Source organism: Ambystoma mexicanum, chromosome 4p (genome assembly GCF_040938575.1).
Source record: "Ambystoma mexicanum isolate Mex_15411 chromosome 4p, UKY_AmexF1_1, whole genome shotgun sequence".
NCBI lineage: Eukaryota > Metazoa > Chordata > Amphibia > Caudata > Ambystomatidae > Ambystoma > Ambystoma mexicanum.
Window position 1 is genome coordinate 1,099,405,532 of NC_090927.1, and position 24,260 is coordinate 1,099,429,791.

Consider the following 24,260-nt stretch of genomic DNA (forward strand, 5'->3'; position numbering starts at 1 on the left):
TCCGTTCAATGCAGAGTCTGGACCTGAAATGTGCCTCATTGTAGGCCACATCCTGTGGTGTACGAGGATTGTGCACAGGTGTCATCCGCAATGGGGGCTGGGGGTAACCAGAGTCACCTGCAGGAGCATAGGACACAGGTGTCAGTCATGATGTATCAATGATGTATAGCATGTTACATGTCTTGTTGATGTACACGCTCTTGATGCAGTTATGTTGCATGCGTACTTCATGGTATTAATTCCATGATGTGTGATATTCTACGGGGTACATGTGCATTGTAACTTAGACACACACTGTGCATGCAGCAAACAAGCAAGTTGTGCCAGACATGGCCTGTGATACAATTTCAAATGTGCATGTTGTATGTTTTGGGCCTGTGCTGTGCCGTCAGGTAGCGCCCCGCTGGGTAATTTGTTGTTCTTGTGCATGTTTGTGGTTTGTGCATGCCTGCCTCAATGTGTTCACATACATGGTTTGCAGTGTACATGCCATCAGTGTCTGGCAGTGTTGCATTGTCATTGTGTAGTGTTGAACTGTTGTGTTGACTGTTTAGGTATGTGCGCTCTATGCATTGCGGTTCCTGTAGTCATCTGTATGTGCAGGAGTTACTTGTTGGGGCATTATGCATTGCTGACATACTACTGCATAGTCCTGCTGGACCTAATCCAGTGGGTTGGTGGGTGTCATGTGTGGCATGAGAGGGCAGGTACTGCATGAACGGGCCCTTGACAGGGCATGCAATGATCAGTAGAAGTAATGTCCCCATCCGCCCTTCACGTTGCACTTGTGCTTCGAGATTGCATTGAGTGATGGCACTTGTACTCACCCAGTATCCATGTCCATTATCCTCTGTGGCTCTCCATGTACGCAGACAGGACCATGGCGTTGTGGGTGGATCCAAGAAAGTGGGAGCAGGCGTGTGTTATTGTCAGGTCAGCGTTGCACGTAACCTGCACATTCATGGAATGGAACTGCTTCCTGTTCCAGTATTCCTCTTCGGATGCCTGGGGGGCAACCAACGCCACTTGGTGCAATCCAGCACAGCAATTACATTCAACATGTGGGCTGCTGTGTAGAAATTAGCCATTGTGGCATTTATCTGTGTCAGGGGAGTGGGCAGGGAGATGTGGTGGGAGGCATGGCACATGAATGCCTCCAGCGCCTGCCCAAGCACAAGTGAAAGGAATGGGCTGGGACATGCCATGCAGCATGCCCACAGTGTGCTGGAAGGGGCAACTGGCTAGAAAATGTAGCACTAACACAAACTTCAGCAGCTGAGGTAGGACAGTCCTGATATTGTTCCTGCTCTGGATGTTGTCGTGGATCATGACCAGTACCTCTCATATCGTCTCCCTGTTCAGCCAGTACAGGGTAGTGAGCTGGGCATCAGTTAATGCCCAGGGTGAGGACCAGACCCGGGGAATGGGCACCAGCTTTGCGTGGCATCTCCTCCTCCTCCTCTCTGCGCCATGTGCCTTGAGCTGCAGTTCCTGACTCTGCAGCTCAATGTGGAGCAGGAGGTGCTGCATGTCACAGTTTGTGAGTGCTAGTGGCAGCAAAGTGTGTTTGGGTCAGGTGTGGGCCTTATGTACTCTTTTTGAGTGGATTGGGTGCACCTGTGACTTGATTCCCATCACCTGTATGCATTTACCTCCACCATGTTTTTGTCAGAATTATCACACATTTTGGCTGGTATTTCAACTCATGATGCAGCGGAAATACCGTTTTGCATCTTGGCAGTAATACCCCGAGCAACTTATTTTTTATTCTGCATGTAATAATTACGCTGCTCTTTGTGCCCGCTTGTGAAATTGTAAGAGCGCAACTGACGTATCATAATACTTTTAGAATTGAAAATGTTTGTCCTATGTAAGCCCCCTAACAGGAACATTGATTTGCTGTCTGTCTTCCAGCTTTTAAGTAAATATCTTTTACACTCATTATCTTGGTAAACTTTAAGTTGGACTTTACCAAGACTAAGGAGAACAATGTGGCTCTTTCTTGGCAAGCATTAGGAGGTTTGATCTTTGCAATTGTCGCCACCGAGGAAACCCACATTAAGGGATGCACTCTGAATAGGATTTTAACCTGTAATGTTAAGGCAGCTTTTGCTTTTGCTTGGCTATTGCATTGGGCTTATCATTAAGTAATCCTAGTCAAATTCCCTATCTTCCCGCTGTCTCATCCACAGTACCGTGGCTAGTACATCTATATAGCATTTAGAGACAAGTGGGCATTAGAGCCCCGTTACTTAATCCTCAGCATCAGAGACGTTTTTATGGGAGGGCAAAAGGGACACTTGCCCCAGGCACGCACCTTGTAGGGGGGCCCAAGAAGGGGATCTCATTAGTCATCAACATTAAACATCGCACGTCAGGTGCTGCTGAGGCTCTAAACCTATTGCCTGTCTGTTATTGACGAGTACATTCTGCTGTGATCTTTTCATCCTTTAATGCTTGCTACGTTCACTGTGGTATACATGTTTTGTGCGGCACAACATCTGGAGCATTCTTACCTTTCTGTTGTGATTATATTGATCATGTGCAATAGCCAAAGTTCAAATGGATATTAGTAAATGTAAGTGTTGCGAGGCAGCTCAGTGTTTTAAGCACTCTTTGCAGAGATCTGCGTTCACATGCATCATTACAATACCAAATTCCAGCAAGGCCAACTCTGCCTTTCCAATGAATGAAGTTGGTAAGCGTGCATGAATATGTACTTTATATTTTTAGACCAGCTGTTATTGTCACCAATGTACCTGCACCAGACTGCGGTTGCTATAGAAACATGAGTATGGTGAAGGTCTAGAAATTGGTTTGTTCAAATGGAGAGTTGTAAAACCTTGGCAGGCACCTCTACTGACGAAAATAAAGTGTTAGTCCAGAGAGGTGATTATGTATCCAAATTCCAGACTGTGGAACCAAAGCGTTGTCTTATTTCACCGACATAACTGTGCTGTCTTCTATGAAAAGGTTTACCATCTCACATACTGGTGGTATTGCTTAGCCAATCACGTGATCTTTTCTATTATGTAGGCTATTTGAGTGGACAGTGTCTTAGACAAGAGAGCAGACCAGATATTGCGGGCTTCTGGCAAGCATATTTTAAGGTCTGCTTATCTGACAACAAAACAGTTTGCTTTTGTGTGCAATTCAAAGGGCATGTTTTTAAATACCATTGCACAAGCCTGTGTTTGGTGTGCATTTAAAGCTTAAAAATACAAAAGAGAAACCTATATGAAATCTTTTAAGAGCACATCAATTAGTATGCTGGTACTTCTACACTTCCCTTGATGATGGAGACAATGAAGGTACCTTTACTGTCATTTTGCATAATATGCTTTAGGACATCTTGTTTTTTCAAAGGTTGGGTTATATGATGTGCATATTTTCCAAGTCATTTCTGTAAAATGGGATTATTTTAGCTCAGGGTAAGAACTACAAAAGAAAGGAGTGTAGAAATTGCAGAGTGGGTGTGAATCCCAGCTTCTCCTCTTAACCAATGTGTGATCATGGGCATCTCATTTAATCTTGTCTTATCCTCACCTGTCAAAATTGCCAGTCCCGAAAACTTTCAAAATGGTCAGCCCTTCAGAGTGATTTCATTCTCAATGTATGATCTTTAAAAATAATTCACTCATAGTTTCACTTGTTATGTATAGTGATGCTTACCCTATAATAATAGTGAGCATTGATATGCTGCACACCACAGACACTTGTTTATTTGCTCTCGAATGGCAACACTTCTTGAAAACCATGTACCTCTTCTAATCCCAGTCTCTCTGGACACAACACCTTCCTGTTATCTTCAAATAGTTATCCGCCCTCCATAGTATGTGTTACATTCTCCATTCTTCCCACTAGTCGCCTTTATCCATGCGTGAGCACTCTTGCATTCTGCGAGGCAGCTAATATGAGTTGTTTGTCTATTCCGGATTATGTGCACCTTTTTCATATGATCTGTGTCCTGCAGTCGTATCATGTATGGTATACCTGACTTGTGGCTGTTATTGATTACATGTTTCCTGTACCTACGCTAGAACACAAGTACCATTATTGTAGGCTGCTAATGTTCCCCTTGAAATGCTACTTGTTTATCATTCTGATTACAGCAAAAAGGAACAGGGTAAGGAGTCTGAAAGGGAGTTTTACCACGCTTATTTTGATCTCTGCGAGGCAGCATATCAAGCTGTGGCTTGTGATCGGGACGGGGGCTGGGAGGCGGTGCACAACCAGATATTCTATATCCCCTAGTTCCTTTGGTTGGGTCGAGGGGGGGCCCAAAGATGTCCATGCCTGAGCCCCAAAAAGGCTTAAGATGGCCCTGCCCAGTTATATTCTTTGAAGACTTGCCTCCGGAAGACAGAAACAAATAAGGATAGATTTGAACTGAAACCATACTTTTGCCTTTAAAACTAAACAAAAGACATAGCTACTGTTGAGTAAAAAAAAGCCCTTGGTAATTTAGAAAAGCTTTGTGCAGAGGGGGTACTACTGAGCAGCAGCAAAATGGCTGCTTGAGTGCTGTGCTCCGAGCCCAGTAACATCCTGTATTGTATTAATCCTGTCTTCTGCCTGCTGAATCGAGCTGCCGTACACTAAGGTGCTCACCGATCCCCTGGGGTGATTGGGGTCTGCAGAGTGGAGAAGGCGTCCTGCGGGCTTCCAGCAGGGGTGCAAGTGACACCCAGCCATGCGTGGCTGCTGACTTCCTGGTGTTGCAGTGAGGCCTACTGACAGCGGGCACAGAGGTAGTGGGCGGGAGGGCCTGGCGGTGAAGGGAGTGACCCTGGTGTGCCATGCAGCTCCCAATCGCTCTACATATACACATGCATCAGCAGCGATTAGGAGACGCCTGCTGCTTCTCGTCTGCCGGTGGGATCTCAGATTGTGCACCCTTACGCCCTCAAGGTGGAGGTAATCTTCTGGCTGTCCCTGGGAACCCGAGCTGCCGACATCAACGTCCACCGATACTGCAGGCCAGCCTGTGCATGTGTATAAGGTGATATTTCCCGTGGCACACGTGCAGTTTTGTTGCTCCAGATTGAAGTAGTTGTCCGGGCCTGCGCTGGTCTGCATTGAGGATCCTGCTACCCTTGCTCAAGTACCTAGCATACTGCTGTCAGCATAGTAACTGCACCATTGGCCCACTTGACTTAACAGGTACTGTCTGCCCCTTACAGCCAGTGGAGGGGGCGGCGCTTCCTCGCTCAGGGTTTTTTCTTTTCCTTGTCCTTCGTGGCGTACCGGTATATCTCTGAAGGGCGCCCTGCTGGCGGTCCTGAAAAACTGGTGTTATCTTTGCTGCCGCCTCTGCCAGGTAGGTGCTGAGTCTCTAGTGCTGCTCCTTTCTTAGCCTGTGGACAGCTCCTCTACTAACTGCGCACAGTGCTGGGATATACCCCCCTGCTCCATATTAGACTTTTATAGTGACGAATGGAGCGGGTAAAAAGCGTGGCCCGATGGACTCCTTCGCCAGCACCCCCTTAGGATAGAGCATTATTGGTGGTGATAAAGGGCAATGTGATCAAATTCCAGGAATTGACCGACGGAGGTGTTATATATGGTCAAGCCAGTGAGGGCCGGAGGTATGGGGCGGCAGAGAGACCTGGCAGGTCAATGGCTAGGGTGGTTACAGTGGAGGTTGATGCACACGCTATCACAAATGTTCCGCTCGCATTAGATACCCATGTGACTGTCGAGGAGGTGTGTGATGCTATAACTGCATTGGCGTCTGGTAAGGTGCCTGGGTCGGGCGGTCTCAGGGTCGAATTATACAAGGAATTTAAATTGACGCTAGCCACTAGACTACTTAAGGTGTGGGAGGAGTCATTGGAACACAGGGAATTACCAACCTCCCTTAGGAAAGCCAGCATTACGGTATTGTTGAACCCAAATAAACTTTCAGAGGAAGTTGCTTCATATAGGCCATTGTCCTTAAATAATGTGGATGCGAAGGTGTTTGCTAAGGTATTGACCTCTCGTCTGCTTCCATACATGGCTCAGCTAGTGCACACGGATCAGTCAGGATTTATTCCTGGTAGGTCCACGGCGCTAAAACCTAAACTGCTGTTTTGCATCTCATTTCAAATTGATCAGTAGGCCATGGCAGTGGCAGCCTCACTCGATGCAGAAAAAGCTTTTGATTCAGTGTCATGGCAGTATCAATTCAAGGTCCTCAAGCGGTTTTAGGTTTTATTAATTGTGTCTGCTGCTCTATTCCCGCCCTGCGGCTAGGGTTCGCACCAGTAACAATATGTCCCTAAAGTTTCAGTTAGGTAGGGCTACGCGACAGGGGTGTCCACTTTCCCCTTTACTTTTTGCACTCATCGTAGAACCCCTGGTAGCACGCATAAGGGCGATACTTGGGCACAGGGGCATCCGCATATTGGGGCCACCTCAAGTCATCTAATTATACACAGACGACACTCTCCTTTATATTTGTGACCCAGAGATCAATCTGGGGCCCATGATGGACACAGTACATGAGAGTGACTAGGTCCACGTCAGAACTGTTCCCTCTCATGGATGCCACTACTTCACCAGCAGATTTCATGGGGTTTAGGTGGGTTCCTGCATGATTTTAGTATCTCGGCATAATGGTTTCCAGGTCACAGCGCTCACTTTATTCTGATAATCATGCAAATTACCTGCAACTGCTTGGGGCCAAGTTTAAGGTATGTGCAACCCTTTCTCTCTTGCAGTACGGACGCCTCCCTTTTCTGAAGATGATTGTGCTTACCAAATTGCTATACCATTTTTGCAACGTTCATGTGTAGCCCAGGAGGGAGTGTTTTACTCGCTTGAGATCACTTTCCCTACAGTTGCTTTGGAGGGCAGCAAGGATCAGCTCTGAACAACTTGTTGAGCCATATGTATGTAGGGGGCTGGCTGTGCCCGATAATGAGCTCTACTAACTCCTAGTACAGGCATACTTTGCACAGTATTGGTACTCTCCAACGTTGTGAGTTGCCGACTTACTCCTTATTTTCAGCGATAGGTACGTGGATTCCTGCTCATACCACACAATGCGCACCACGGTGAATGCATGGGCAAGTATATTTTCGCAGAATAGTTCTTACTACTCATTACAATAGGAGGGTTCCATTATGGAATTACCCAGGTCTTCCTCCTACATATGATTCTGAAATATACGTAAAGCATGGGGTGGGTAAGAGGAACTGGCACTTGGCGACCCAATTCCAGGTTGCTGATTCGGGTCACTGCAGGATTTCAAGGCTAAAATGGGTGACAATTTCATGAAGGTATTGCAATATTATCATATCACAGCAGCTGCCTGTGGGCTATGGCCAACCTTCCTGCAGGAACCTGAAACACATCAATGGGCCTCATTACGACCTAGGCGGTAAGTTACCGCCTGGGTCGTAACTTTACCACCATGGCGTAAACTACGTTTACGCCATGGTGGTTGGCGGACTTACCGCCCCATTCCGAGGTTGGCGGGGCGGTAAGTCCCCAATCCCCATTTACCCTTCCCCATTCCCATTTTTGCCCCATAGGGCATAATGGGAGTGGGGAAGGCGTTAATTACGCCACCGTAAATTTCGGTGGCGTAATTAACATCAAGGTCCCTTAGCGCCATGGATTTTAACACCTGCTAAAAGCAGGTGTTAAAACCTCCATGGCGCTAAGGGCCCTCGGAATCAGGCGGTAAGGGTCGGCGCTGTTTACGCAGCCGTAAACCCCTTACCGCCTGAGTCGTAATGAGGCCCAATGTCTCAATGAACTAACCGAGGAGTGAGATAATAGGTGCATGTTTTTGAAACTTTATAATATAGTCCAAGCTGGGCAAGAATGTAGAAACAGAGCACTCCTGAAATGGGAGCGGGACCTTGATGCAGTATTCACAGATGTACAGTGGATTAGGTGTTGTCTCTTGACTAAGGAGGTATCTATGAACACCGGCTACCCGCGGATTCAATTCAACATTTTTAATCAATTGCATTACATGCCAGCAAAAATAGCTAAATTCGCCATGGATGCAGATGATGAATGTGTGAAATGTGGTATGACCTCTGCTAACTCTCTTCGTATGTTCTGGAAATGCCCTTGTAGAGGAGCAGCTGCATACCTCTACAGGAAACCCTGCCCCCTGTTCCTCCCAAATGTTGGAGACCTGAGATCGTGCCGTGTTTGACATCAGCAGTTGTGCCAATACTGCAGCATGTGTTCGAAGAGAAGATACCCGTTGAGACAACCCTACCAAATGTCTCCCCGAAGTGATGACAACCTAAGGGAGGAGTTCCCTCAAGGAATATGCGAGAGAGCAAAGAAAAGGGCTAGTGATGTCATGAACAGTATGTACGACATCCCAAGATACTGACTGAAGAGAATGAATAGATCCTAAGAAACTAATGACGAAGTAAAGAATCAAGTGCACTTTTAAAATACAGAGGAGAAGAATACTCGTGCACAAAGTGCTGCAGAAGATCAACCGTTCAATAATTGTACAAATGCTGAAACGCAAGGTATACAAAGTCATCATAGAAGCTGGCTATACGTAGTGAATAGAATAGGCAAAGCCGTCATTTTATAGAAGCTGGACATCGGCATCATGAATTTAGTAAGCCAAGAACCCTGAAGCCGGAGGGAAAAATGTGTTGCAGCAAGAATGAGCATCATCGTGGAGCTGAATGGCAAGGTTGTCTGACCTGGAGTCAAGACTGAAGCAGCCAAGGTCAGCTATCTATTCTGGAAAGGAGCGAACTTGCGAATAAAGAATCATCCCTTGTTAAAGTGCAAAGGAGGAACACCAAGAGTGCCAAGCATAATTCATTTAAAGCATTTAAAACCTGCAAAATGGACCAAATCGTGGTCTCCTGACACGTGAGTCAAGGATGGAAATAGAGTTTGAACTTTGTGTCCCAGAACACAATAGTGAGTGCTCTCACTTCCATGTATTCTAAAGACAAGGATACTTTGCAAGGCCAAGTCCGAAGACAATCTCCATGGCAGAAGGCATGGGTGATGAGAGAGGTATCAGGTAGTTATGTCCCCATGCATAATGTCCCCATACATAATGTTGCCGTGAAAAGCCATTGACAACATTATAAATGGTGACATTATGTATGGGGATGGGTTGCGGGGATGTCCCCTGCTCCCATTACAAAAAAAAAACACAGGGGTTGCATGGGTGTCCCCCGCATGTTCACTGTAATAATGTCTCTGCAAAAAACAGCGACTTTTTTTTCAGGAGACATTTTTGCAGGGACATTATTACATGGAACCATGAGAGATGCTGGGCTAATTGGGTGGGGAGCTAGTGTCATGCCCCATCTCCTTGCACCTGGGTCTGGGCTTACATGCTGCTAAATTAACCGAATGTTCCAGACCAGGCACATGCGTGCCAACCAATTGTAGTAGTCCATATAACGAAGGACCTTATAGTTTGAAAACCAATAATAAAACTGTGTCTGTAATGTTTCTGAAGATTACATGTTTTAGAGGTAGGCATATGTTGTCCACCTGATAGTGGGCAGCCAATCACAATCCTAGTTCCTATAGAAAGTGTACTCAGATGTTCCCCTTACGCCAATGCCGAGCCTTAGTAGGTTTTTCATTATTGCCACGTAGTATGATGTCATTTCTGATGTATTTTTGATATATAAACTGTGTTTTGTATAAAGATCGCTCAGAGAACCTGAGCGTTCATCCATTGATGTTCGTTGTACACTCTGTGTTTTAGATATTTGTTAATAAAACTGTACTTTGCCATCTTCCTGAGTTTGGTTCGGTTATTTGGATTTGGAGTTATTCTGTGTGATCCTATCCATTACATATCCACGTTCCAAAAGGGCCCTATGCTCACCTTCCTAGTAATCAATTTTGGCACAAGGTGGCCAGAATGTTAAGTGAGATTATTGAGATTCCACCCACTATGTCCCCACGGAAATATAAACTGGGAGACACTGAGAAGGTGTCAATAGTTACTAGGCAGTTTTTCAACCTTGCCTGCATAGTTGCTAAAAATGTATCCTTCAACATTGGAAATCAGTTTTGGGCCGACCAGCGGGGAATGGCTAAAGGATATGGTCTACACCAATGAGAGGGAAGAGAACTTTATTGCCACTGTAACCCTGGCTTGACACCCTAAGGACATCTGGGCTCTGTTACGTACATATTTGCCTTGAGAAGAAGAGGACATTGTTCAGCAACATGATTCTTAGATGGTCGCAGTACCTGAGTTTCTTTACTGTGGATGGTATAGGGTGTCACCTAATGTTTATTTGATCACCTTTGCTGGATTCCTTTATATTATGTCATTTCTATGTCTTGCCCTTACATGTCAATGCTATATGGTCTGTCTGTTTTTTGTTTTTGAAAATAAAGTTTACAAAAAAAAAGCTTTGTGCATTGTTCATTCCTTCTAAGCCTCTGAGGAATGGTGTAATGAACTCTGATTAATAGTTTTTCTGCAGCAAAACCATCATGATTCAATCCAGCATTGGCAATCTTATTATATCTGGCAAAATCCTAGTCCAGTTTTCTTTAACTAAGATTAGACCTTTCACGCCACACACCGCCTTTTTGGTCAAGCCTAAATCATGTAATCTTTGTGGCCGAAACGCTAGACATTATTAAAGACTCCGAACTCACCGATTGGCCCATGTCTCCCTTTAGTCATGAAGGAGTATTTAGCAACCACTCCCATATTTACAGTTGGCTTTGTTAACGGTTGCATTTGGGAATCATTGGTCCTGGAAATCTTTAAAGAGCCCGGGATCAGTTAAGAAGCCATCCCTTGATCAAAATGTCTGTTCCAACCACAGATCCATTACAAACGTCCTTTTCTTCCAGGAAATCCAGGAAAAGGTTGCCGCGAAGCAACCGTAGGGGATTGCGAAAGTCAAATCTTTTTTAGGGGGAATGGCAGTCTTGGTTTGCTCCCAACAGAAACACTGCGTTAGCTCTTAAAACCTTGAAGGACAGCTTGCGTGAACTCCTGGATGAGGGTGGGACAGGACTCCTGATGCTCCTGGATATCTCTGCAGCATTCACTGCCTTCGGCCACTCCTTTCTGCTTGGTCGCATGTGGGAAATGGCAGTGTTGTTTGAGGGGGCATGGATTACGTATTTTATTAATAGAGAATTCACTGTTGAAGCCCACAAATCCAGATCAGCCATGGGAGACTGTGGGGCATCGCAGGGATGCAGTCTTTTTCTTCTGATTTTAAATGTTTACATTAATCCTCTTCCATGCAGGGTCGGACTCGGCCATAAAGTGGTCACAGGCACCAATGAAAAGTGGCACCCCGTTGCAAATGACAATTCCTTCCTTTTGTGACACTGCTTGAATAGTAGGAGTTTTTTTAGAAAGTGTGATGCAAATTGTGCATTTTAAAGAATATTTATTCAGGAACGCTGGTCAAAACTACTAGCCGCAGAGTGAATGAACTCATCAAACTGGCCCAAATTACCCACAACAAGTGTCCTTCTTTGACCAGAAAATCTGGCCCACATCAGCACTTTGTAATGTTGGTTCGGCCATGGGTCTACTGCCCTATAGGCCAGTCCGAGCCTGCTTCCATGACTGCCTCTTGGACAAAGGGGCTATTATTCAAAACTATGCTGTTGGCATCCAGATAGTCTTCCATTTAGAGGGAAGTCTACAAAGACGTTTCAGTTTCACAACAAATCAGATGGACAATGATCAGCTTAGCTTAAAACAGCGCAAATGTGACCCTCTACTCCAGGCATACAGCAGGCTTCAATGCCAATAATCTTTATTTCCATTTCTCCAACTCTGGTTGTAGCCTCCCTGTTGAAAAATAAATGCCAGAATTCTGCCCATCTATCTTGTCTACTTTCTCCCCATGAGCTGATGAAACAGCCACATCACTGGTTCCTCCAATTATCGTCTTATGCCGCTCAGACAATTCAAACCATTGTTGCCTGAATCTCGTGGTGCAACCACAGCAAACGCCCTTATTGGCACAAAGTTAGGCGCTAATTCTCGGCCCCGGCAGGAGATCTTCTAGCACCTCCAGATACCGCAGAATGCAGAGTCCAAACCAGTAATGGGGAAGCCTGGGCATGATTCTATCTCTCTACCGCAGAGGAAAGGGTGCTGGCTCCCGGTGAGAGCACATGCGGCGGCATGGTCCACGGGGTCCTTTATGGCCTAGCCCCTTCTTAGCTGCTTTCCGTCCAGAGAGCCACAGTCAACAATGAAATGCATTGGCGCTCCCCCTCCTTTTAAATGCTCAAGGGCCCCGGCAACAAGCGGGGGGACACCCCGCCAGGTTCGGTTCGGCATATTGGTGGTCAGACATGAGACACAGGGCCTGATTTACAACGAGTTTTTGAATGGGGTTTCCCCATAGGAAAACACATTTGTAAATCAGGCCCACGGAATCAAAAGACCACTCTCTCCTAGAATTGTCAGCCTCCTCTGTTAATTTGTCCCTCAGCGCTTTGATGCCTAGCATTTGTTGTTTTATTTTTTCTCTAACCAGAAAAAATCTGTTCCCTTTTCTGGAATAAGTCAAGAGGATTCCCCATGTTTGAGGTATGAGACCATTAGCACATAACAGAAGAAACAAATCAAATTAATATGTCACTCAGAAGTCCTGAATTACTTTTACTAGCAATACATTGTGCATGTTGGTGGGGTACATTATTATTCATAAAATGTGTGCAACCATATATACAGAATTAAAATGTAAAAGCAACAATGTTTAAAACAAATGTCAAAGCAAGGCGTACGATCAAATATATTTAACAAAACATTTCTCTGAAAGTGAAATAGAAATTAAAAAACATTTACTCACTGTGAGGTTTTTAACAATCCCAGCTGAATCAACTGTTAAAAGAAGATAAATACACCCATGTTAGCTCTTGTGTATCACAGGTACATGATGACATGTTATAGGAGTGCTATGTGTGAATGACGCAAAGTGGCAAATGTCAGGATATCCAAATGAAATGTGGCAACGGGAAACATGTGTGCTCGGACCCCCTACAGCTGGCGAACATAAGACCTGGGTTGTCAACATGTCCAAATCGCTGTATCTGCAAGGTCCATGTGTCGACCTCTGGTTATTCTGCCATAATTTATAATTGTTCTTTTATAACGCGCTTAATACAGGGGACTCGTTTCTAAGTCCGAGGCCAGGATTCGAACCTATGTTGCTATGCGTTCTCTTGCTTCCAAGACAAATGTTGCCCCTGAGCTACTCTTGCAGCCTAAAATAAATAATGTTCGCATGTTCTCCTCCTGTCATGAGGGTTGCATCCATTCTGAAAAAGGTTTTCGGATGTCGATTGAAAGTCAAAACATGACAAAACAGTTGTTTCCCCTATAGAAGTAATCATCGGTCTTGTCGAGAGAAACCAGAGGCACTCATCCAGGCCATACATGCTGGCTAAATATGTACAATTAAGACAATTGATTACTGGTATTCTTCACAAGAATGGTCAACAAATTGATTATAAGCTGTGCCCATTGACACCAGTGACAGAGGCAGCTGTTGGGGCCAGAGCGGGCAGATAATAGGGTTCCAGCGGAAAGCTGGGGGGCACACTGGGCACCAGGCGGAAGCCACTGTCAGACACATTGCAATACACATTGAGATAATCAAACAGATACAAAGGCACGACTGATTATTTCTTCATAGGTACAAATAGTCTCTCAATTTGACACTGGGCGCAGGCGGAGAGCTGTCATCGCGTTTTACCAGTCACTGTTGTACTACTCCCTTGGGTGGAGCAGGTGCAGCGCAAGCCCAACTGTCACTCCCAAACTGGAAACAGAAACATGACCCTGGTGGCTCCTCCCCCTACCCAGTGGCATTACTTGGTAAAATGGCAAACTTGACCCATTACAAGCATAGTCGCAATCCACTCCCTTCTCACACATACAAACCAGAGGAGCCCTAATATGTTGGCGTCCATTCCAATTGCGACACAGCTCCCCCAATAAAAGCTAGAAAAACTATGCCTGCTGGTATTGTGGGGCATGGTCATGGATATCTTGTAGGGGTAGCGATCACTCGGTTTTACTGCAGGCAACCGCTGTGTGGAAGGCTTTTCAAACAACCTTGGTACCTCTCCGACCAGATAGCTAAGAAAACCACCAATTGCCTAACTAGGTCCTCCAACTCATGCTACCTTAGCATACCGCGCTTCAGCCTAGAAGCTTCAGTCATGGCAGCCCAAACATGGCACTCCCTTACTCACTCCGGGCTGATCAAACCTACCCTAGTTTCAGGCGAAAAATACAGAAATGGATTAGAACCAATGACGCTCACCCCACAACTTAGTGTCAAACAATGCCATCATATAAGTTTGCAATTGAAATTACACCCTATAGTGCTCCCTGAATGTAACTGTATATAATGTGATGTAACTGTATATATCTTTAAATGTTCACATGTAACTTGTGAACCATAACTTGGGAACTGTAAGTATCGCCACCCTGTATTGGTAATACTATGGAGGTCATTAGTAAGGGATTACCGGCACAGGTAAGGACACCGGTGCCGGTAATCCCTTACCACCCTATTCCGAGGTCCCTTAGCGGGTCCCTTCCTTAACGCCTGGTTTTACCAGACATTATGGAAGGGACCCGTTAAGGGACTTCAGAGCTAAAAACGGTACCGCAAATTGCGGTACCGTTATTAGCTCCATCCCCATTCCCATTGAGCCCTATAGGGAATGGGGAATGGTTCCTGGAATGGGGATTTACCGGGTCCTCCAAGGTTGGAATTTCTCTCAAACCTCGTAATGACCCCCTATGTCTGTAATTCTATGTATCATCAAGCCTAAAGTCTCCTTGTACTGCTTGCGCCCAGTTACCTTCGGGTTTGGTGTGCCATATAAAAACAATAAATAAACAAATAAACAAACCTCGCAAATAAGCAGCCCCAAAGCACCATCACCATGCACTATTAGTTCATGGAGCAGTGACGTAAGTGGTCTTGTATAATGCCCTTCTGATGTCTGTAATTTTTCTATATGTTTTGTTAAATTTGATATCAAATGTGCTTAAAGTTTGAATGAATTAAACTAATTGCACAAAAAAATAAAAATAATAATGCCCTTCTGCCAGTGTTGTTGGCCTCTCTGCACATGGATCAAACTCCTCTGACCACAGGCCAAAATGAAATCCCCCCCAACAGCCTCTTCTCAGCAGATGTTCAGGCCACCCCAGAACTTCGGTTCTCGGAGCTACGCTGCAACCCTGCAAGGGGTTCTTTAAGAGGAAATGGGGAGCAGAAGAGACAGATGGTGGCGTGTGGAGCACCCCACAAAGCTGTGTGTATTATCACCTGGCCTAAAGAGGGTGCAGCAGGAAGGTGAAGGGAAGCATGCAGCCGCAGGCAGTGAAAGGAAAGGTGTGTGGGGGCGGGGCCGTATGGAGAGTCCAATAAAACTGCAATCTCAAGTTCGAAGTCTAGCTGTTCCTTCGGTATGTTAGGATCTCTGCCTGAGCTCCTTATACAGCTTTGTGCAACAGCTAAACGATGGAACCATGGCAAAAACAGGCATGCAGAATGTAGCCCATTTTTTTATACAGGCTTTCCTTCCCGGGAATAGGGAGGGGCTGTCAAGGATTAGCATGCGCAGAAGTTGGCAGCGGTCCCACAGGGGGTTCTGGAATCAGGATTCTAATGTATTGGGCATAATACAAACCTACCATGCACAACCAAAGGTGGGGTGGTTGATGATTTTACTCTGGTACACAAAGCCCCCGTTATGGGCATTCTGGGTGATGTAGTCTTGGGTCACATCAATTGGCGATAAAGAAGTAACATGAAAGTGCAGGACTGTTACAGGGTGTCCTCGATGCCATGTAGGCATTTGGTTACACTAGTTGGGGAAGGACGCTTAAACCAAAAGAAGGGGGTGATGTCACCGACCCAGAGTCAGGTCAGTGTTTGGTTGAGTGACTCAATAAACTTGGGCAAGGGGGCTGTTTTGCAGGATAATGAAGTCATGTGTCAATTCGGGGAAGAGGGCACAGCAGTGCACGATGCAAAGGGTGGCATTCCCAGGTCATCTGCATATTGATGGTGAATTGCTGTTTCTAGTTCCTGAATAGGTGACCCCTCACCTGGAATGGGACAAAGTGTGTGTGTGTGTGTGTGAGTAATCCAGTAGCCCCAACACATGAAGGAGGCCAGCCATAATAGAGAAACTGGCCTTCACTTTATTGACATCACACTGCATTTTGGGGAGGGCGATGTGATGCTGGGCATGAAGCAGAAAGTCATTTAGGACCTCCTGGCTAAGAACCACAGAGAATGTTGCATTGGACATTCTATAGAGAAGTCACATGGTATGTCTAAATGTGTCTAAAGGTGTAAATGAATGATAGAGAGAAGCTATGTGGGTGCATGACTAAAGTGTGTGTGCGTGCGTGCGTGCGTGCGTGCGTGTGTAAGGTTGGGGCCTGTGTGGGGCATTGGTGTACACAGCCAGCAAGCACATTTTTGTTCTCCAAATGGCATTTGGCAAAGGCATTATAAGGGCAAAGCCAAAATAATGTGTGTTCTTACGTGGGGGACCTTTGTGCAACCAGCAAAGACAGGTTTTCTAAACGTAGCATGGCATTTTACAGTCGTGTTTGGGCAAAGTCATCATGGGGTGGAGGACATTTTTGAAGCCAGCAAGCACACGTTTTTTTATGTATTGTCTTTATTTTACTTTCATCCTATGTACTGCACTGCCCCCCCTTTCCCCGTGCACTTCCCCTCCCCCCTCCCGTGCACTTGCGCAATCTCAATGTCACCTGGCCTAGTAGGATCGCTGTCTGTCTTCCCTCTGTTTTCCCTCCCTTGCCTCGTCGCGCCTTGAAACACTTGTGTATAGGCGCGTTATAAATGCCATTTCATATCATATAATTTTGCTGTGGCATGGTGTTTTATGCTGGTGTTAAGTGCAAAGCCAACATCATGAGTGCGCTTACATTCCATACCGGTTTTCTTACTACGGCACGGCACATTTTGTAATGGCATCAAGGATAAAACCAACATGAGTGTTCTACTGTAACCATACCAGCCTGCATTGGTGCAACCAATCTAAACAGGGGTTCTTTCCATGGCAAGGCATTTTAAGTGGGGTTAAGGGCAAAACAAACATTAGTGTTCATACAGATGACGCGGGGGGGGGAGAGCAGCCCAGAAAGGACATGTCTTATTACCTTGGCATGGAATTATATACTGGCATGAAGGGCAAAGCCAACATGATATGTATTCTTAAATATATGGGATGGGGCATTTGAGCAGACAGAAAGGACACACTATCTTACTGTGGCATGGCATTTTACACAGGCATTAAGGGCAAAGACAACCTGATGATTGTTCCTATGTGGATATGTTGGTCTTACTGGCACCAAAAGCATAGCCAACATGAGGAGTGTTTTTATGTTTACATACTGCCCAGTATTCATGCAGCCAAACTTGACATATTTTCTTACTGTGGCAAGGCATTTTTTACTAGTATTAAGTTCCAAGCCACTATGAGCTCGGACTCCCCAGCACTTACCCCCTTCTCCCTCTTCCTTTCTGCACTTGCACCTTCTGAATACTCACAAAGCATAGTAGGTGTGTCCCTCTTCCTCTTCCCCTCAGCTCTTAATATTGTTTTATAATGCACCCTCCCTCCCTGCCCTGTGGGCGCTTTGAAACAGTATATTCGTATTGTATAAGTGCCTAACGAGCAAACCATAAATAAATAAATGTATATGTCTACCAATGTACATAACAATAGCAGACATCATACTCGTTCGTTGGGTATCTGGTGTATGTGCCAAATGCCTATTACATTACAAAGAAGAAGATCCCATGCATGGCAGGTCGACCCAGCTGTAATACATCTCTGATGTATACAGTAGAGCTGGTAAATGTTTGGCCGCAATTGTGAAGCTAATTAATTACATTGTTAGTAATGCGTCCAATCCAGATGTTATTACTGTGTGGCAGGAGATGCCTGTGTTAATGGGTAGCATCCAGGGCTCAAGCCGAGGGTACACGTGCGTGGACGAAGTCCCCCCACTTTTTTCAGAAGTCCTCCACCCCACTTTTTTCAGAGGGCACCTTCATATGCTAATTTCTGGTGATGCCACATTCAATTGGTATGTTAATGACCCCAACCACCCCCCACACCTCCGGTAGCATCAAATATGATCAGCAGATGTGTTGTAAATTCTTCCCGTGTTTGAAGACTTCCCTCTTCCTAACGTAAAACCTTTGAAGTTGTTGAGACTTCCAGGACCTAATTTCCAAATATTGGGAATGTTTAAAGCAATTGTTAAGTTAACACCTTTTATGTCTGCAATTGAACACTGGACTACTTAACTTCGTCTTTTTAAAGTGAGTAAGGCAGCTCAACTGTATGTGTATACATCCTGGCTGCTGAATCCTATACCTAACAGTATACTTGTTATTGCTTAGAAGGTTGACCTGTGGAACACATAATTATGCGGTTCTGAGCAAAGCATATTTAATTGTGAGGTCTAATTTTGAAGGCACATTTTGCTACCCAAGTACTCATATTCACCCCATCTAGAAATTCTAAAGTGCTGGTCTAAACCTGTCAAAACCCATGTATTGCCCACAGCCCATGCCCACAGCCCATGGCTGAAATGAGTAATTATGTACTTGTAGAAGTATGAATGTGCACAAAGTCAGTCTGATGTACACACGTACCCATACACATCATTTATCATCCTACACTGCTCTATTAAATTGTTCAATAAATAGTTCTATGCTGTTTACTGACATGGTGAGACCTATGTAAGAGCCTTAACAATTATTGGTCCTTTATGCATTTAACTAAACACTTTGGTATGCTATTTTTATTTTTGGTGTTTGCACAGTGATAGCATAAACAAGAATTTGCAAATCAAATAGGTCTACCTTCATGATTGTACAAGGTAAGACATTGGGGGCAACAGGACATGTTTGTCCAGTTACCCCAGATGACACAAATGCTTTCCATTTGCATTTGCAAAGCCAGGTCTATTGGTTGTTCTAATGTTTATAATTGTTGATTCACCATTGAAGAGAATGCCCATATGTTCAACTTGATAATGTCTGATATATTGTTGATGTCCCCATTTACACTGCAACATTATGTGTGTCTTTCTCTAATGGATGCCCCAGAAATCAGCCAGATCTTATTTGCAGAACAACACATTCCTGTTGTTTAAATTAAACACTGCTGCTCTCTTCCTGTAAATAATGTCATGTTTCCGCATAGGATGAATTACAAAGGGTTGAGAGCGAGGTTTGAGTGGATGGACAGTGTTGTGAGAATACAAATAAACATAGTCATTCTAAAATTGACATTTTTTCAGAACCAGTGCTATATATCTCAAAATGTTCTACCTGTTGAGTCCAATACACGAGAACAGCAAAACAAAAGAGGTGATGGCTGGAAGGTTTGGAATTAATCTTAAACACCGGCATTGCTCTGGGAAACCCTCCAGACCATTGTTCTTCGCCTGCCAAGTTATTACAAAAGAGGGAAGACCATATGCAAATCAGGCTTGGCCCCACCCCAAAAGGGTCAATCCAGCCCGAACTACTAGGTCACATCCCCTCTGCAAGAGACCACAAGCATTCCCAAACATGTTTCAGCCATGTTGGGCCTCATCAGTGAGGAGTAGCTTGGGTCTCTAGGTTGAGCAGGCATGGGACCCACGTCGGGGCATACCTGTCCCACTCGGGATGACTACAGCAAAACAAAAGAGGTGATGGCTGAAAGGTTTAGAATAAATCCTAACCTCTGGCAAGCCTCCAGATCATCGTTCTTCAACTGCCAAGCATTACAAAAGGGGGAAAAACCACGTGAAAATCAGGGAATACACAGATAAGAAGTACTACAAGCTGTTATGACAAAAGGGATGTACACCTTAGACCCCACCGTTTTGTAAAATGTCATGGAAACCATACACCAGGGGTGCACACAAAGTTTTTCTGGAGAGCCATCTATGATCGGTGGAAGTAGAAGTCTTTTTTAAAATGAGTAAAACTAAGCATTTTGATATATTCTTTTTAACTGTATTGTTCTATTTTTAACTTTAAGATGTGTAGTATACTTATTAGAAATTTAACATTTTCAGAAAAATTGTACTTGGGTTATATGGCCAAAACAAACAAATCCTATTGACATGACCACCACACCTAGAACTAACCACTGACAAGTAGCCACCTACATGTCGAAAATCTGATATTATCAGTTTGCCGAAAGCAGAAAAGTTGCACCATGTACCGCTAGTGGGTGGTTTGGGCAATTTTAAGTTGCATTCTGAGCAGATTCAGATTTGTTAGCTGTATATCAAGTGACAGAAAACTGTCTCTTTGTGATGGTTGGTGAAGTTGAGTAGGAATACTCACATGAAAAGACAACCGCTTCACAGTGTTGTGTGTCATGTTTCATAATCTATAAAAATAAAAATGTAAATGTTTGTTCAAAATCTTAAATCTATGAAAGTTCTTCACCGATTGCTTTGAAATTTTGACACAACGTTGTATTCTAATAGGCACGTGTTTTTATATGTCTATTATACATAGATGTCACACCTATGACAGGTAAAAACATGCCTTTTCTGAAAAACAGCACCATCTGTTGGACGTAAAAGCAACACACGGTATACTAAATATTTTACTGAAAAACGACGCCATCGGTTGGACTTAAAAGCAGCTTCAGATCTGCTTCGATCTCACCAGAATAAACGCGACAGGCTGAGAGTGGCTGAAAGACGTCAACGAGAAACAGCAAATCAGCATCAAACACGACTCCGTGCTCAGCAATTACGCGATTACAAGCGCCTTGCTTTCCGGTACAACCCAGCTGATGATTATAGTTAGAGCCGGCATGTTCTCATCGGCACCATGACTCAAGTGTGTCCTTATGGAAAGGCTGTAAAAATTAATGGAGAAACTAAAGGAATGTGTTGCGCCGCCGGGAAAATTAAACTGCCTCAACTTGGAGAACCGCCAGAGCCATTAAAAACGTTGCTTGCTCGATATACCGCCGAATCAAAGCATTTCCTATCTGACATCAGGAAATACCATTCATGCTTCCAAATGACGTTGTACGGTGTAGAAATTGTAACAGCTCAATTCATGCCAAATTGCGTTTGCAATCACCATCAACAAAGCTCAAGGCCAATCGTTAGAATTGTGTGGTTTAGATCTAGGCACGGATTGCTTCTCACATGGACAATTATATGTTGCATGTTCTACAGTCGGCATATCTGCACAGACAATGGACCAACAAAAAATATTGTATACCCACAAGCATTGTGAAATTAAACATATTAGAAACGTGCGTGTTCTCTTTTCTTTGTTTTCCATTTAACCAGACTGAGCCACAGCAACGCGTGGCCGGGGACAGCTAGTAGAGAATATTATCACAGAAAACACTCATTGCAAGAGATCACAAGACTACTCTGCAATACAAGATTCACTTTTCAGTGCTGATTGCTTCAATTCCTCCACTTGACTGCAAAGTTGTTCAGTTATGAGTCCCTCCAACCCAATAGTGACTTGATACACTGAACACTTTCTTTCCTTCTCAGTAACACAAAAGATCAGCATATACTGTTGAAGAATAACCACAAAGCTGGTAAGCACCACATCTCTTCACTCTATTGTCCTGATTCCTTTTCTTTCTTCCTTGTGGAAAATAAGACCTAGCAATATAATGCTTGATTATTATCACAAGCTTGTACTGCGATGAACCCTTCCCGCCTGCAGTGCTGAATGATTTTCATTTCTCCCGATAGAATTCAAAAGATCACAATATACTCTGTGCCAAAGATCACATGAATACACTCAAATCAATGGTACTATTTTCCAATACTGACCTTTCTCATGTCTCGTCATGGAAGACAAGAGCTAAGAATCTATTGTGTTTGCCGACAATCAAAAGGCTGAACTGCAATGAATCTCTCCAAGTGCTGGTTGCTTACCTTTTCTCCCCATGAATACTATAATTTGCTTTGCCTACTATCAGAAGGCGCTGCTTGGGTTCTATGTCTTAAAATCGCAGCAAAAATGGCTGTGTATACAAAATATTGCGGCAAAATTCATGGATTTTAGCTACCAAAACCAGCCGTGGCGCACAGTGACGCAGCGACCCTGCAGCAGCGCCAGTTACGCCCCCAAGAATGCCCCTCGCGCAGGGAAAAGCCATCAAAATCCCCAATCCAGCGCAAAGGGCTGCGCTAACCCTGTACCAGCACGTCAAGCGGGGAACGTGTATTACTGGGGTTTGCAGGAAGTTTCACACGCGATAGGCCCTGTGTGAGTGGGGTACGTGTACTACTGGGGTTTGCGGGAAGTTTCACACGCGATTGGAGCAGGGTACGTGTATTTCGGGGGTGCGCTGGAAGTTTCACACGTGATTGGCCCTGTGCGAGTGGGGTACGTGTATTACTGGGGTTTGCGTGAAGTTTCACACGCGAAAGCGCCTGTGCGAGTGGGGTACGTGTATAACTGGGGTTCGCGTGAAGTTTCACACGTGATTGGAGCAGGGTACATGTATTACGGGGTTCGCGGGAAGTTTCACACGCGAAAGGGCCTGTGCGAGTGGGGTACATGTATAACTGGGGTTCGCGGGAAGTTTCACACGCGATTTCAGCAGGGTACGTGTATTACGGGGGTTCGCGGGAAGTCTCACACGCTATTGGATCCGGGTACGTGTATTTCTGGGGTGCGCGGGAAGTCTCACACGCAATTGGAGCAGGGTACATGTATTACGGGGTTCGCGGGAAGTTTCACACGCGAAAGGGCCTGTGCGAGTGGGGTACGTGTATTCCTGGGGTTCGCATGAAGTTTTACACGCGAAAGGTCCCTGTGCGAGTGGGGCACGTGTATTCCTGGGGTTCACGCGAAAGGGCAACGCCCATGTGCGATACGTCACAGACACGCTTACGCGCTAAGGGCCTTTGGTCCAATGAAATCGTATACGTGTGCTGACCCGCTTACGCGCTAAGGGCCTTTCCTCGAATTACACGCTGACGTGTAATTTGTTCATGTGCAAAATCACTCCGTATCAAGCTGGCCACGCATACACACACGGAAGACCACGCTCCTGCCCTGAAGGCCATTTTCCTGCCCCCCAGACCTCTGAGCACGCTCCCACCTGCCATCAGCTGCTGCCTGACTTTCTGCTGCCCACGTGCCCTGCTATTTGGTGCCTGCAAATCAGCCATCTGCAGGGGTCCAGTTGCTGTGTCCACCCCTGCTGGAACAGAAGACTCCCGACTGGGATACCATCGCTCCACAGCCCAGCCCCAGGATCCAGTTGCCCACCCACTCCTGCCTCTGGGGTTGCCATGTCGGGCACATCTCCATCTGGCACCACTGGCAAACCCCAGCCAGAGAGGCAGAGGGCCACCAGCTTCACTGCCACCGAAGTTGGTGTCCTGGTGGAGCATGTCCTGGGGCATTATGATGCCCTCTTTGGAACATCACGCGCCAACAAGGAAGGACGGGAGAGGATCTGCGACGATGTAGTGGTTGTCATCAACGCGGAGGGGGTGGCAACCCGCAACATCAAGCACGTCAAGAAGCGCTGGGAGGACTTCAGGTCCAGGACCCTCCACAAGGCCCGGCGCCTCGCAGAGGGGGGCCGGGCACGCATGAGTAACATCCAGATGAGGGTCCTGGAACGTGTAGGCCCAGCGCTCCACGCCCAGATCCTTCGGAGGCAGACCCGTCTGGAGTTGAGCGGTAAGTGGCCAAGCATTGCTGTGTGACACAGGGCATGTTGCACTGTGTTGGTAGTCTGATGCTTGCCTGTATGTGTGACATAGGCCATGTATGGATGTGTGTGTGCAGGGACATCATGGTCATGCATGTGAGACCAGTTATGTGTGAACACATGGTTGGTGCATGTGTTTTAATGCAACATGGGGAGCTCTATGCGGAATGCACACATGAAAGCATGGCTGTCACTGTTCCTGGACATGAAGGGGGGTGAGGAATGGGTGCTGATGTCATGTACATGTATGGTGCACATGTGTGTGTGTGTGCCTGAGAAGTGTGTGTGTGACTTTGAAACGCCATGGATGCATGTGACTTTGAAGGCAACATATTGGTTTACAGGGGCCCTTCTACATGGATGCTGATGTTGATTGCAAGCGCCAGGACTGTTTCTGCATGTGTGTTGTGTGCATTCACCCATGTGTTGTGGAATGACAGGATGGAAGTGACATTTGACAGTCCAGGTTGGTAGTCTCCACAGAGGAGGAGGAGCCCACTACTGAGCCGCACATGGGGCCT

The 24,260-nt window shown here is 45.5% G+C and overlaps 1 protein-coding gene across 2 annotated transcripts in view; it reads right to left on the minus strand.

Annotated features, from left to right (window-relative positions):
* ENPP3 (ectonucleotide pyrophosphatase/phosphodiesterase 3) overlaps window positions 1-24,260 on the minus strand; it is a 759,459-nt gene that overhangs the window by 265,232 nt on the left and 469,967 nt on the right. For both annotated transcript variants that reach the window (XM_069606685.1, XM_069606686.1), the window contains exon 14: window positions 12,792-12,823. In XM_069606685.1, coding sequence (XP_069462786.1) covers window positions 12,792-12,823 — 32 coding nt within the window. The remainder of the gene's footprint in view (window positions 1-12,791; window positions 12,824-24,260) is intronic.